This window comes from Protopterus annectens, chromosome 1.part0 (assembly GCF_019279795.1).
Source record: "Protopterus annectens isolate FY-2018-M chromosome 1.part0, PAN1.0, whole genome shotgun sequence".
Lineage (NCBI taxonomy): Eukaryota > Metazoa > Chordata > Ceratodontiformes > Protopteridae > Protopterus > Protopterus annectens.
The window spans coordinates 99892644-99906557 of NC_056725.1; the positions used below are offsets into that span (position 1 = coordinate 99892644).

The 13914-nt window shown below is 43.2% G+C and overlaps 1 protein-coding gene across 1 annotated transcript in view; it reads left to right on the plus strand.

The window, feature by feature from the left end:
- Window positions 1-13914, plus strand: part of EIF3K (eukaryotic translation initiation factor 3 subunit K) — a 507694-nt gene that overhangs the window by 332408 nt on the left and 161372 nt on the right. Inside the window, exon 6 of the mRNA XM_044087012.1 lies at window positions 1950-2027. Coding sequence (XP_043942947.1) covers window positions 1950-2027 — 78 coding nt within the window. The remainder of the gene's footprint in view (window positions 1-1949; window positions 2028-13914) is intronic.

Genomic DNA, 13914 nt, shown 5'->3' on the forward strand with positions numbered 1-13914 from the left:
ATCCAACCCAAAAACCAGACCAACCTCCAGGCTTTCATCAGCCTCGAGAGAGACGTCCAATGTAGGAGGTACAGTCCAAGAATCTGACCAAACATTTTGGCTTTCTTCTTCGAAGATGGCTGACCCTCAGGCTGGGAATTGCTCTTCATAGCATCTTGCGCTAAAAGTTTGGGACGCTAGTTTTCTAAATAAAGAGGGGTGAAAGATGACTGAGCAAGGTCTTTGTCACAAAAACCTGAGAAATATTGCAGGACGTATGATTGTGAGAAACCCCTAAACCAAAGAAGCACAGCTCGTGATGGTCTTTATGGGGTATCTGTCTCCCACACTGGCATTTACCCTTCCTTGATGACATGGAACCCCACCAAAAAAAAAAAAAACAAAAGCAACTAAAGATGAGCAAAAAAAATCCAATGGGGCAGTTATTTGAATGGCTAGGTACACCAGCAATTTCTCTGGAGATCAAACTGACAATCAGAGATGGCATTCTGACTGGTGGCAAAGAAGTTCTGAGGATGTACATCCAGATGTCACTTTTATGCCCGGCGTTAACGAGGTACATACGTGTGATGTATGTGTACCTGAAAGCAACCTAAAGGCTTTGGTATACTGGCCAGATGTCGAGCCGCCCTCTGTAGGGATCCCTACTGTTATGACTACTGCAACAGTGATATGGAAGGACATCTTCTTGAGATGAGAAGTCTCGGGCTTTGCCAGCCTTTTTCTTCATTTCAACCTTTATATATATATTTTTTTATCAATTTTTATGAGTTTATCTGAATAGCTAGATAAAGCTTCTATTTTTTCAGCCTGTTATTAGAGTTGATGTATTCCTTCAGTTTCTGTTTTTTTTTTAAAAACCCCTCTGAGTACATTTGATTTATTTTTCGCCTAAATTACTGGAAGCCATCTTCTATACCAGAGCTGGAACTTGAACTGCTTTTTACTGAACAGCTAGCTGCAGGACTCTTCCCAGACAGTGTTCTTTTCTTCTCCTTTTCTTACAATTTCTTCTTTATTGGCATCCAGGCAATGTAATTATGACCAAGTGACTGAATTTTATGCAAAATGGCAGTTTCATTGGCCCTTTTTTCACAATTTTCTGGTTTCACACTGGGAGAGGTCAAATCAACTTGCTGATAAGTCAGTATGCATCCATCATGGAAGTCCCAGCCATGCATTTCCTTGTGAAATGAGTAACATGATCTTAGAGTTTTGCAAGTAATTTTTACCCAGGAATTCTCCATGAAGTGCCTTCAGCATAAAGAAAAAGTACAGCAGATAATCACAAGATCATCTGTGTTCAGTAAAAATAAGTTGCCTGTTTTTAAATGTTTTATTTGTTTTTTTAATTTCATGAGTAGACCATTTGCAAGATTTAATGAGTCCGTTAGCAGTGCTAAACAATTTGTCTGCTCTTTTGAAATCTAGAATGTTTTCTTTATTTCTATTTCCTTGTCACAAAGGCAGTGTAATCTGGAACAAAATGTGCGGACATCTCATGCTGAGTTTAAGGATGGGGCAAGAGACCTCCTTCAAATGCAGATATAGCAGTATTGCATCATAGTTAAGTTATTGGGAAACTCGTCAGGAAAAAACTGCTTATGTGATAAAGCATGAAAATTGTTTTGTTCTTCGTTTCCCCAGACAACTGTTTTTGCTCTGTTGTGACCATTTCTCTCCACATTTCTCTCATTGTTCTTGTGTGTTGTTGGAGTAATGCCTTCAGTGTTTTAACTCATAATATAGTATGGAGCTGATTTCCAGAAGACAGGTAACAAGACGGGAATGAGTATATCTGAAGGAATGTTTATCATACCAAAAAAAAAAACATAATTTGCAGTGTAGAAAGTCTGCATGATTTGACATTCAGAAATATTTGTGAATGGAAATTGAGGCATTTCTGTTTTGCTGCTTTTGCTGAACTTTTTTTGATTTTTCTCCCACAGTTATTTGCCACGTAGTAGGCATCACATACCAGCATATTGATAAATGGCTGCTTGCAGAGATGCTCGGAGATGTTTCAGGTATGGAGTTTTATCTTTTGGCCATGATTCTAGGCATAAATGCACATCATACTTCAACATTGGAGCAGTCATTGAAAAATTGCAGTTGTTTTAAATGATACTGAACTGTGACACCTCTGAACACTGATTATCATAATTGTATGTTTTATAGGTTCATAGGTTTATACTAGGCTATCTGCCCTAAGGCATTTATAAGCCTAGCCCAAATTTTTGTGGCTTACGCCACCCCTTATATGAAAAAATACTGTGCCCATTAGTTTGTTGTACCTCTGTCCAGCAGTGACACAGAGATGATTCCCAGGGTAAACCTACGATCTCCCATCCACAGGTCAAGATTTCTCTTGAACAGAGCCAGCGAGGTGTTCTGCCTCACATGGACTGGGATTTTATTCCACAGCATAGGGAGTCTATCCCTCCAGCACGTCCTGTTTATGTCCGTGCTAAGCTTTAAGTCGCTTGCTCTAGTGGTTTTGGTGGATTTGGATTTTTTGAGGTGGAGCATGTCCATTAATTCCAGGTTGGACATGGCCTTGTATGTCAGGCACATGTCACCTCTGAGCAGACTGTATGCGACTGAACAGAGCTGGAGTTTCTTCAATCTGGCAGCATATGACAGATTTTGGAGTCCCTTTATCCTTTTGGTGAGGAACTTTTGGGGTCTCTCCAATTGCTGCAGATTGCATCAGAAATGCTTGTATAGCGGGTAATAAACCGTGGACTCCCCTATAATCCATCTCTACTATCTGAATGTCATTGTAGCACTATACATGGAGACTACATCTTCAGCCCATGTTAGCAGGCACTTAATTCCTGTGCGTATGTTTTATCTGGGTCAGTCTTCCTAGACCATCTCTATTAGGGCTTAGCTGCTAAGCCTGGAATATCTTGAGTATCGCTTGCTTGCAAAGCTTCTTAGCACTTCAGCAAAGCATGTAGTAGGATATCAGACTTTCTGAAACTTGTCACATTACCATACATTTTCTTTGAATTATCATTCAGAGAGGTTAATTTGAGAGGTCCTAAGACAGCTGCACTGCTAGCAATGTCTACCCATTCCCTACTTTTGTTCTGCAAACTGTCTGTTCGTATAACAGATTTTTCATGCCCATGAACTACGATGGTGTCCACCATAGTGCTATGCATGGTATGTCTGCTGTGGTAGCATTTTTCTTTACTGTCTTCTAGTCTGTGCGTTTCTTTGGATACCCAGCTTGACCAGATTGGACATTTGATCAGACCATTCAGGGTTTGTATCTGTAGCTGAATTAACATCCCCTTACAGGAAAATATTCTTAGAATGTCAGGGACTTTGTTAGTTGTCTAGAAGGATGGACCAATTTCATAACCAATTGTGAATGAATTTATGCAGAGAGCCTCTCTGAAGTGGGCAAATTACTTAGTACAGCTTTTGTATGTACCCTTGTATGTGAATTTTCTTATGGGAATCTTGAGCTTCTACAGTTAAGGTGCAGAAACTTTCTATAACATATGGACAATGTTTGCATTGCATAAAGGCATGTGCACTCAAAATTACAGATTTTTAGCTGTTGATGCATTTCAGATCACCTGCTGGTATGCGTTGTTGGAAAACTGCCATACTCTATGCTTAGAAAGCTAACACTTTGTGCTGCAGTCACCACACCATTATTTAGGACCACCATGAGAGTGGTCTTTTACCTGGGACCTAAACAAGATGTTAACTGTGTCACAATTGTCTGTGTTTCTACTTTGTGTCTGAACTGTAATGGAAGATGTAAGCTTAAGGCTTTCATCACTATCTAGAGATTGCAAGTAGAAGCACAGAAGGTAAGGGGGCAGATCTCAGGTTGTGGACACTATCATGAAGCTGTACCTTAACCTCTTCACCCTTGATGGCTTCAGATTTTTTACCTGCAAGGTCATCATGTAGCAGTAAGTCATGTGGCGTTTCTGCAGACAGATACAAGTGGTTGAAGAGCTTTCTTGGAAGATAGTCACAACTGCCTTTATCGTCTGTAACAATTTGATGTTACTTGAGTAAGTGGGGAATAAGCCTTTGAATCCCTAGGATGTATTTTAGTGTCTGATGATTCACTTCATTTCCCTACTGCCTGTTGACCTAGTACCAGCAGTGGTTAACATGCCCACAAGTCTTCATGTGCTTTTCAGGTCTTCAGTACCTGTCCCTGTGGTAGACTGTAAGTATGTGTTCAGCAGTTGATGGAAAGTAGGTGGATGTGGAAAATCACACTAGCAGTAATGTGCATTGGTGGTCCTCTGCCCTGCATCTGCTTCTCAGGGTTTGCCACCACCTCTCCTGAGTTCCACCCCATCATATATTCACTCGCATCAGGCTTAGTGGCAGTTAAATATGTGATGTTAGCTGCCCTTGTATCCCTAAGCAGGAAAGCAGGATTCTTTTATTTATTTTTTTTTTTTCTTTCTTTCTTTTTTTTAATTCCTTTCTGTTTCAAGTTTAAAGAGATGTGTGTAGAACTGGTACAGTGAGCCCTCCCTTTCTAGCTCATCTCCCTTCTTTGAAGAAACCCTTGGATTTTTTCAAATTTACTGTAAGAAATGCTGTCTGCTTGTCAGTCATTTCAGCTGCAATGTCATTACTTAAACTTGGAAGAAAATAGGAGAGTTCTTCCTTGAGTTTTTTTTTTTTTGTTTGAACAAGCTGTTCTTTGCATTCTGATGTTTAAGATGTGTTTTTTTTATTATTTTCTCCATTGGTCATCTGCTAATTTCTGTTCTCTCACTAGACATCCCAAAGAAAATTTCATAAAATGTCTGAGTTGCCACTCTTCTGCTTATCATAGGTTGGGGGATAGGAAAGCATGTGGTCACTCTCCAGCAAACAGGAAAGTTGTTGAAAAACTAGGAAGTTTTGGTAAATGTTTAGTCTTCTGTAGTCTTGGCTTTCTGGCCTCTTTAATGGTTAATCTGATGTCCATTTTCATTTATTCCTCAACTCTTGGGTTTGAATCCTACTTGGCCGCTTCTTCCAGATCGTAGGATTCTTAAACGCTCGAGGTCCTCCATTTACCTATAATGCACCACCAACCTTAACATATCACAGATCTCATTTACTGTCATTGTGAACGGATGTGGGTTTCGAGCTCTCGAGCATTAGGAGTTGGTTAGTTGATAATTTGTCCTTTCAATCATTTTAATTCTTTTTAGTTTTTCTCAACACTCATAGTTATATCTCTATACTTCCCATGAACCCTTATTATTTTTGCATTCCGTTTTGTACGGTAATGGCCCTTTCTTGGACTCCTTGAGTTCCTATTAATACTATTGTTGGTAGTCATTTCTTGTTTTTCATTCCCCTTTTTATTTCCCTTTGTTAAAAACAAAAAACTGTTTATCTTTCTTAGATATAAATACTTCTCTGTAATTGGTTTTTATTGTAATTTTTCATTACAGTTTTAAAGAAAAGTCAGACAAGTCTACCAGTTTCAACAGATATGTATCTTGCAGGCACAAGATTCCGAACTCTGATGCCTGCACAGTGTGTACTGTTTAGGTCCAAAACACCTAGGCGTAGACTGTGACATTTGCGCAAGCTTTACTTCCAGTGCATTGATTAACAGGAAAAATAAGCTTATCCTAAGGGTCTTATTCCTTCCAAACACTCCACTGTGATTGCTGGGGCTCAAACCCCTAAAAAAATGGAATAAAATGGGCGATGGTTACAAAGAGCATGGATTCATAAAAAGTCTTCTGATTGTCCTTACAGTTCGACATTTACTTCGCCTCCCTCAGAACTACCAGCTAGAAAACTAGAAAAAGTCTGATGTGACCACTTCAGATCTGCAGCCAAGAACTGAACGATCCCCACTGATTCAAGCTCCCTCTTTGCTTTCAGAGCCTATCTCCTCCAGATCACTATCTCTGTTCCTTGAACAATCGACCAGAAGACATTCTAGGCCTTTTAACAGCTTTGTCTCTTCGATCCTCCACGGGTCTGTGTGAAGCAGATGCGGATAGGATGATGAGGAAGTCCTTCAGGATGCAGATTCATATAAAAGTTCTTTTGGCTGTGTTCCCGAGAGCCTTCATAAAGCCACACCACCTTTGAGTTCTCCTTCTATCTAACCATCTTTCTGTTTTGGAGCCATCCGATCCGAAATCCTTGGGGGCATCTTTGAATCCAAAGGTCACTGTTTCTTCAATTCTGGTGTTTTTTCTGAGTCCTGGCACTGAGTATCTTCAGAGCTGGAGGACTGTTGGAGCCAAAGCATTGATGCTAGCGCCATGGTTTGAGACTACTCTGAAGGTGATGAAGCCATCTCTTCCTCCTTGGAACCTTGGTGTGTTAGATAACCCAGTTCTGACTACTACTTTGGGGATGGGGTAGCGGTGTTCAGGACATCAGGAGCTGATGATCCAAGAAGTTCCATTGTGGGATCCGTTGGTTTCTGCTTCCACTAGGCAATCTGCTTTTGTGATAATGGAGAAAGTTTCTGCATGCCTAGAGAACAGACAACCCTGTCCTCTTTGGATCAGACTTCTCTATCTCATTTGCTTTTGTGTCCTGAGTCTCTGTCATTCCTTCCACTGGGATAGCCAGTTCAAACTAGTCTTCAGTCCATCCATCAGGATATCATTATCTCATCTGATACCTCCCCAGAGAATCCCACTGAGGATGTTCCTCGATAAGAACATACAAGAGGAGGCATTTAGACTTCCCACCTATGGTAAAAGACACCCTGTCCAGGTGCAAATAAGAAGGAAAGATCCCGTCTGCTGTAGGCATACAGTTTTCTGCTCCTCAAAGGTTATTTTCTAGGAACCAACGAGGCGGTAGAAAGATGTGGTTCAATAAATCCTAGGGTCAATTTTCAGGAATCGCATGGAGGTAGCTCCCCCGACTGGGCCGAGGGGGGAACTCAAATGGAAGACACCTTATGTGTGGCAGAGGTGGTCTGCATAACCAGGGGTCTAAGGATTCTTTCTCGGGCAGATCCTATCTGAGCTCCTAAATGGAAGCCAGACTGTGTCTCTGGAGGCAGTCGGGGGTTGGCTATCCCCCCTGCACCAGGGAGCCTGGCTAGACATCACAAAAGATTTATGGGTGAGGAGGATAATATCCAGAGGTTATATTATACCATTTTTCTAATCCCTTCCAGTAGTTCCAAAGAAGATCCCTGATGTTCCACCCAGTCAGAGGAAAGCAGCTTCTCTAGAGAGAGAGAGAGAGAGAGAGAGAGAGTCATCCAAGAGGTGCCCCCCCCCCCCAGACCAGAGGGGATCCAGGACTTATTTATAGGTAGGTACTAGGCTATCTGCCCGAGGGCATTTATAAGCCTAGCCCGAGTGTGTTGGCTTTCGCCGCCCCATTGATTAATTAACTGATACTCTGTCAAGCAGAGCCAATGAAGTGATCTCAGGGGTGTATTTTCTGTTACCCATCCACTCGTCAAGGTTTCTCTTGAAGAGTGTTAGTGAGGGGCTCTGCCTAATGTAGTTTGAAATTTTGTTCCAAAGCATGGAGAGTCTCTGTGACAGGAATCTATCCCTCCAGCATGTTCTATTTATTGTTGTGGCGAGGTTTAGCTCACTAGAGCACGTGGCTCGCAGTGACTTGGATTTCTTTAGGTGGAGCATGTCCATCAATTCTGAGTTGGACATGGCTGTGTAAGTCAGGCAGAGATCACCTCTGAATAAGCGATATGCCACTAAGTACAGCCAGAGTTTTTTCAGTTGGGCTGCATAAGACATATGTTTGAGGCTAGTAATCCTCTTGGTGAGGTACTTTTGTGGTCTCTCCAGCTGTTGGAAGTGTCTTGTGAGGTTCATCCCAAATGGGACATTGTACTCTATGATGGGTTTGATGATTGATGAGTAGAGGGGCACTATAACCTCTTTATTTCTAGATGCAAACCCTTTAGTAATTAGATGGGCTGCATAGAAGGTTTTCCTAATTACTTTGGCAGTATGATTGTCAAAGGAGAGATTACTATCTACCTGGGTCCCCAGATCTCTTATTACCTCTTCTGTATTAAGGGGGCTGCCACCTATGTGGTAATTCGTGGGTGTTTTGTTTTTCCCAAACAGGATGACTATGCATTTTTTGGAATTCAGGTTGAGGCCATATCTTTGACACCAGCTGTCCGTCTCAGTAAGGCCCTTTTGGAGGATGTCTGTGTCAGCTGGAGAGTCAATTATGGCTCCCAGTTTGCAGTCATCAGCGAACTTCTTTAGCCATAGTCCTCCTGTGTTTGCCTGTACTTCTGAGAAGTATATGCCGAACAGTAGGGGTCCCAGGACCGAGCCTTGTGGGACACCACATGTGACTGGTTTAGAGCTGGACCCGGAGCCTTCTATTTTTACCGTGTGAGTTCTGTCTGTAAGCCAGTAGCCACCCATCTCGTGACGTAGGGGTTTATGTTCAAGCTGGTGAGTTTTTCTGTAATACCCAAGTGGGGAATGGTGTCGATGGCCTTGGCGAGGTCAAGGTAGGCTGTGTGAACAACTTTTCCCTCGTCTATGGCCATGGTGACTGTCTTGAAGAAGTCAACCGGCTTTGTTAAGGGCAGATCATGCCTACTAAACCTGAACTGGGTCGAGTCAAGTGTTTGGAGGTTCCCAATGTCTTTCTTAATGAGTTCCATTATGATGCGCTCCATAGCCTTGCAGACCAGGCTAGTCAGGCTTATGGGGTGATAGTTATCAGGGTCAGTTGTGGCCCCTCCTTTGTGGACTGGAATAACCGTCACTGTGTGCCATTCTATGGGCACGTAGCCTGTGGAGAGGCTGTGGTTGAACAGCGTGTTTAGGTGGGGGGTTAGTTTGTTCTGTAGTTCATGCAAGACGCAGCCTGGGACACCATGTGGCCCCATTGACGCTGTGTTTTTGGCTTTGAAAGGGCTGTTTTCACCTGTGTGTCTGTGATTTCGGGACACTACACTTTTCCGGTATTGTTGAGGGCCCTTTTGGGGGTGAGAGGGGGAGGGTGAAGTTTGCACTGAATCTATCTGCCAGGATGTTGGCAATATCAGTAGGTTCAGTAGATTTTGTGCTATTTTGCACTAGTTCAGTGCATATGTGCAAGTTGCCACTTAGATTCTTAACATAGCTAAAGAAGGCTTTGTGGTTATCTTTTGAATCCTTGGCTGTTTTTCTTTCGAAGTTACCCTTGGATGATTTTATGAGGGACCTTAGTTTCTTACTGATACTGATCAGGGATGTCTTTCCTTCTCGGGATTTGCTTTTTTTCTGAACTTGTTTCCTCCTTCTATTGTATAGCCTGTTTATGGCAGGGGTCCACCAGACTGGTTTACTTCTCTTAGAGGAATGAGTCTTGGTTTTGCTAGGGATGGCATGATCCATGCATCCTTGTAGGTGCTCATAGAGTGCATTTGTAAAGGTTTCTGCACCTTGGGAAAGTGTTATCCTTTAGCGTGGGGGCTGTGAAACTTACCTCCTCTGTCTTAAGTAAGGTGAAGTTTGCTTTAGAAAAGTTTTTTACTGTGGTTTCCTTAGTTGGCGGTGGTGGTGGGGTATGGACATCCAGAGTGATTAGTTTATGGTCTGATCTAACCAGTGGTCTGATCTAACCAGTGACAGGTTGTCTTCTGGTGTGGAACTCCTGTCGCCCATGTTTGTGATGACCAGGTCCAACATGTTTTCACCTCTGGTAGGGGAGTTTACCAGCTGATTGATTAATTCCAGGAAGCGCTGGGCCTGGGAGTTTGTACTGGAGTAGTTTTCCCAGTTCATGGTAGGGTAATTGAAATCGGCCAATATCAGGGTGTTTGGTAGGACCTTCATGTTTTCCAGTGTCTCCAGAAAGGTGGAGTGGTGGTCCTGGGTCAAGGAGTGTGATCTGTAGCAGGCCACAATTTGCATTGCAGATTTGCCCGATGTTTGTTGCACATGGATGATCTCGGAGGTGGTATGCTGCGCCTAATGGTTAAGGTATTTGCCTTACAAACACAAGGTGCAGGGTTTGAGTCTCACAAGGGATAATTGGCTAGGCTTAAAATGGCTCGCAAGGGCAGTTAGCTTAGTACTACTCTATGAACTAACTAACCTGTGGGTATCCTTTATGAATATGGATACAACTCCTCCTTTTGTGTTGTGGTCTGTGTTCTGTGGCTGAAACGTGTGGTACGAGTTGTAGCCCGGTAGTGCTGGGGTGGTCTCTGTAGCCTTGAACCAGGTTTCAGTTACTGCACAGATGTCGACATTCTTCATGCTGAGTGCTTCAAATGCCTACATTTTGAGATTTAAACTCCTGGCATTGAGTAGCATAACCCTCAGCTGTTTACAGAGGTGGGTTTGACTTTTGAGCCTTGCCTAAAAAAGGCACTATGGGGGCAGCAAGAGCCTTGGGCAGTATTCGAAAGCCTAAGGGTGACAGGTGCAAGCTGTCTCTTGCGAAGTAACGTGACTTGTCGCGCATGTCATCCCAGGCTGACAGACACTGGATCCCCTTTGAATGTCACCAGAAGCTTAGCCACTTGTTGAAATTGATAATTTTTTCTTTATATTGTGGTATCATTCTTGATGAGGACAGGATGCTACTCAGGGTCAGGGTCATACCAGCTTGGGCAACATGATCAGAGAGCTCTTCCATGTCCCTTTTCATGTAGGGGGTACATCTCTGGTACGTCACGGTTCATTCACAACAACATGAACAATGATAGAGTCATATTTGTACTTGTTCTGGAGTGACCTGAGTGCTTGTGTTATGTGGCGGATTCTGGCTCCCGACAGGCAGCTAACAGTAACCTTCTGCTTGTCCAGCCTAGTGAGTGGGACGTCAATGTGCCTGACTATAGTCACCTATTACTAGTGTGTTAGGTATGTTATTTCGCCTTAAGAGCTGTGATTGTGCGGCACACTGATTTTGTGTTTTATGTGTTTGGTTTGTGACGGGATGTGCAGGTTGTTTGGGTGTCTGCTTTGGAGGTCTGTGATGCTTTTGCAGGTTTTTATTTAGAGCCTCCGAGTATGGTTTTGTGTGTGTGTATTTTTGCCAGTGCTGGTTTAGTAGGTCTGTGTGTGGCTGGAGGTGTGGTGCAAGTGTTAACCTTCTCCTCTTGACTGTCTGTTCCAGTGTTGGGTGGAGACAGCTTAGCCTCGAGTTTGGCTATATAATTGCATCTCTCGCATATGTTAGTGTTTTGTGGTAGGAGGAGAGGGTTGTCTGTGTACATGAGGCAGTTGTAACATTGCCTCAGGATACCCAGATTCACCAGCTGGACTGGAGAGTACACCTGAAATTGCCCTTTGGTTATGCCTGGATAGTAGAGTGAGCTGCTTAGTCGCTTGGTTGGTGAGGGCTGAATAATGATTAATTTTGGTGCCAAAAAAGACGGGGGACTTGAGACCAGTTTTGGATTTCAGCAGATTAAATCAGTCTGGTCAGTATACAAAGTTCTGGAAGGTTACAGTTCAGCCCATTCTGCCATTTCTAAACAAGGACGACTGGATGTGCTAAGTAGATTTTCAAGATGCATATTATCACATCAAAATGAACAGGCACTCCAAAGTGTATGCTTCCAGCTGGGGAGACTGTGATTATCAGTTCAAAGAACTGCCCTTCGGTCTCATCACAGCCCCCAAGGTGTTCACCAAATGGCTCCTCTCTGCTCCAACCAGGTATCAGCTGATTCAAGCAAGGAACTATTTACTCCAGCTGTGCTTCCGTCTGGGAATATTAGTCCCTTACAACAACTCCCACCAACTCAGACTTTGGAATTCATCGATGCTCATCTGAATACAGCTACCCACATATCATAGTTTCCTCTACCTTGAATTGAAAACATTCCGTTCCAGGTCATGACGATAACTCCCAAGTTCTTTCTGGCACTTTAGGTTCTTCAAGGCTTGGGATCCATGGCAGCGGAAGTCATCCTTGTACTGCTGACCAGGTTCCATATGCGAATACTTCAGTGGACACTTGCCAGTCAATAGTCTGTTCTCCAACACCCATTATCCATGTCAGTCAATATTATTCAAGTGTTGGAAGAATTGCTTTCTGTGGTGGCTCCACTTTGATCAACTTTACAAAAGCCATCCCTTCGATGTTCATCGTGTTTCACTGTTGCAGTCATTACACTTGGGTTATCCTGCTGGCAGGCAACCTGCAGTCGGCCTGAATTCCAAAGTCTAGGTCCGGCGTTGGTTGCTGTTGCCTCTTCCCTGATGTCAGTGCGCCAGGGGTATAAAAGATGCAGCCGACGCCATTTTCTTCAGTCTTTCTTGCCGCGCTGTGCCCGAAGCAAAAGCAGTTTGCAAGTGCCGGTCGGCCGACTCCTGATATTTTCAAAAACGAATTTCAGATCCGAAATCTTCATTAAAGCCAAGTACCCCTTTGGAGAAACTTTTTTTCTTGCTCCAGTCCGATGTCAGAAAAAGTTGACAATTGTATTTCTTGTGGGAAGCAAATACTTCATAAGGATTTTCATTCTTGCTGTATTCCTTGCCTAGGCCCTGATCACAATGTTGCTAGCTGTCGGTTTTGTGCTAGATTTAACCAACACACTATTAAGCATCGGTACGATTTTGCCTTTCATTACTTTGGCCGAAGATTCAATTATATAATGCCGTTGGAACAGCCGACGACCGGAGTTTATAAAAAGCGCAAGGAAAAAGAAAAGGACAGGCATCCGAGGTCCAAAACCGATGACGAGGCTTCCACTAAGCCAGTCGCCGGTTCTCAGTGAGGTGCATTCGCAGCCCCTGGCGCCCGCTACCTCAGAGCCACAGGCCGCTGACGACTCCCACTTGGAGCCAGCTAGGCCTCTGGATACTCAAGGTATTGGATACTCTGAAACTATTCCCTCAGATGGGTCCGGAGCCGTTGAGCTTCTGAGGGTGTTTTCAGACCTACACAATTATATGTAAAGCCTACTTCAGCTTCCCAAGCAAACACTAAAGCAATTCTAAAGACAAAGAAACAAGTACAGCATTCTCCTGGACAGACTACCATGCCTAAAAAACAGATGCTCAAAATGGCCGAAGACCTAATTACCTTGATCAGGGGTTCCCATCCCCCTCCTGACAAGAGGCCTAGGCAAGAGACAGAATATGAATCTTCAGATCAGGTTTCCATTTCCTCTGACTCCTCTTCTGAACAGGAATACTCTCTTCCTCCTTACAAGGATTCTGATGCTGAAGAATCTATCCCTTCAGCCTCACCGCCTGAGGATTATTCTTTTGGGGAAACCCTGCATACCATGAGGGAGCACTTCCACTGGGAGAGCCAAGACTACTCAGAATCTAAGAAAAGGCTTGGAGATTCTTTTACTCCCTCAGCACAGACCTTTGGCTATTCCTCCTGTGTTAGACATTGTAGATGATGTATTTTCAGAGTCTGGCCTTTCTCCTGACTCTTTACCTCCTGCCCCTATTAAACCATACAGATACTACAGGATTCCAAATTCACATCAATTTCTTTATAAAAACCCTGCTGCTGACCCAGAAACTATTTCTCAGGGTCCCAAAGGGGTCACTGCTTCTACTGCCAAAAACCTTATCCCCTCTGATAGAGATTCAGGGGCACTAGTCAGATGGGGAAAAAGGTTTACACTTCTGCTACTTTGGCTGTGAGGGCTTTAAATTGTCAGTTTCATATGCTTAAATATCAGCAATACTTAATGTCACTGCTAAAACAGAAAATGTTGTCAAATTCTGATTGTGCAGAAAATAAGGAAATACAGGATTTATTGCATGCAACTGAACAAGTGGGAAAGCATACATTGCAATGTGGTTTTGATTCTCTGGAGCCCTCTTGCAGGGCTGCAGTCACGGGTTCTGTCATTAGGAGGCATTATTGGTTAAAAGAACAGAATCTGCCTGATCATGTTAAAGCAAAATTATTAGATGCTCCATTACAGCATGAAACCTTATTTGGTGTGAAAGCAGAGGAGGTGTTGAAGAAAATGGA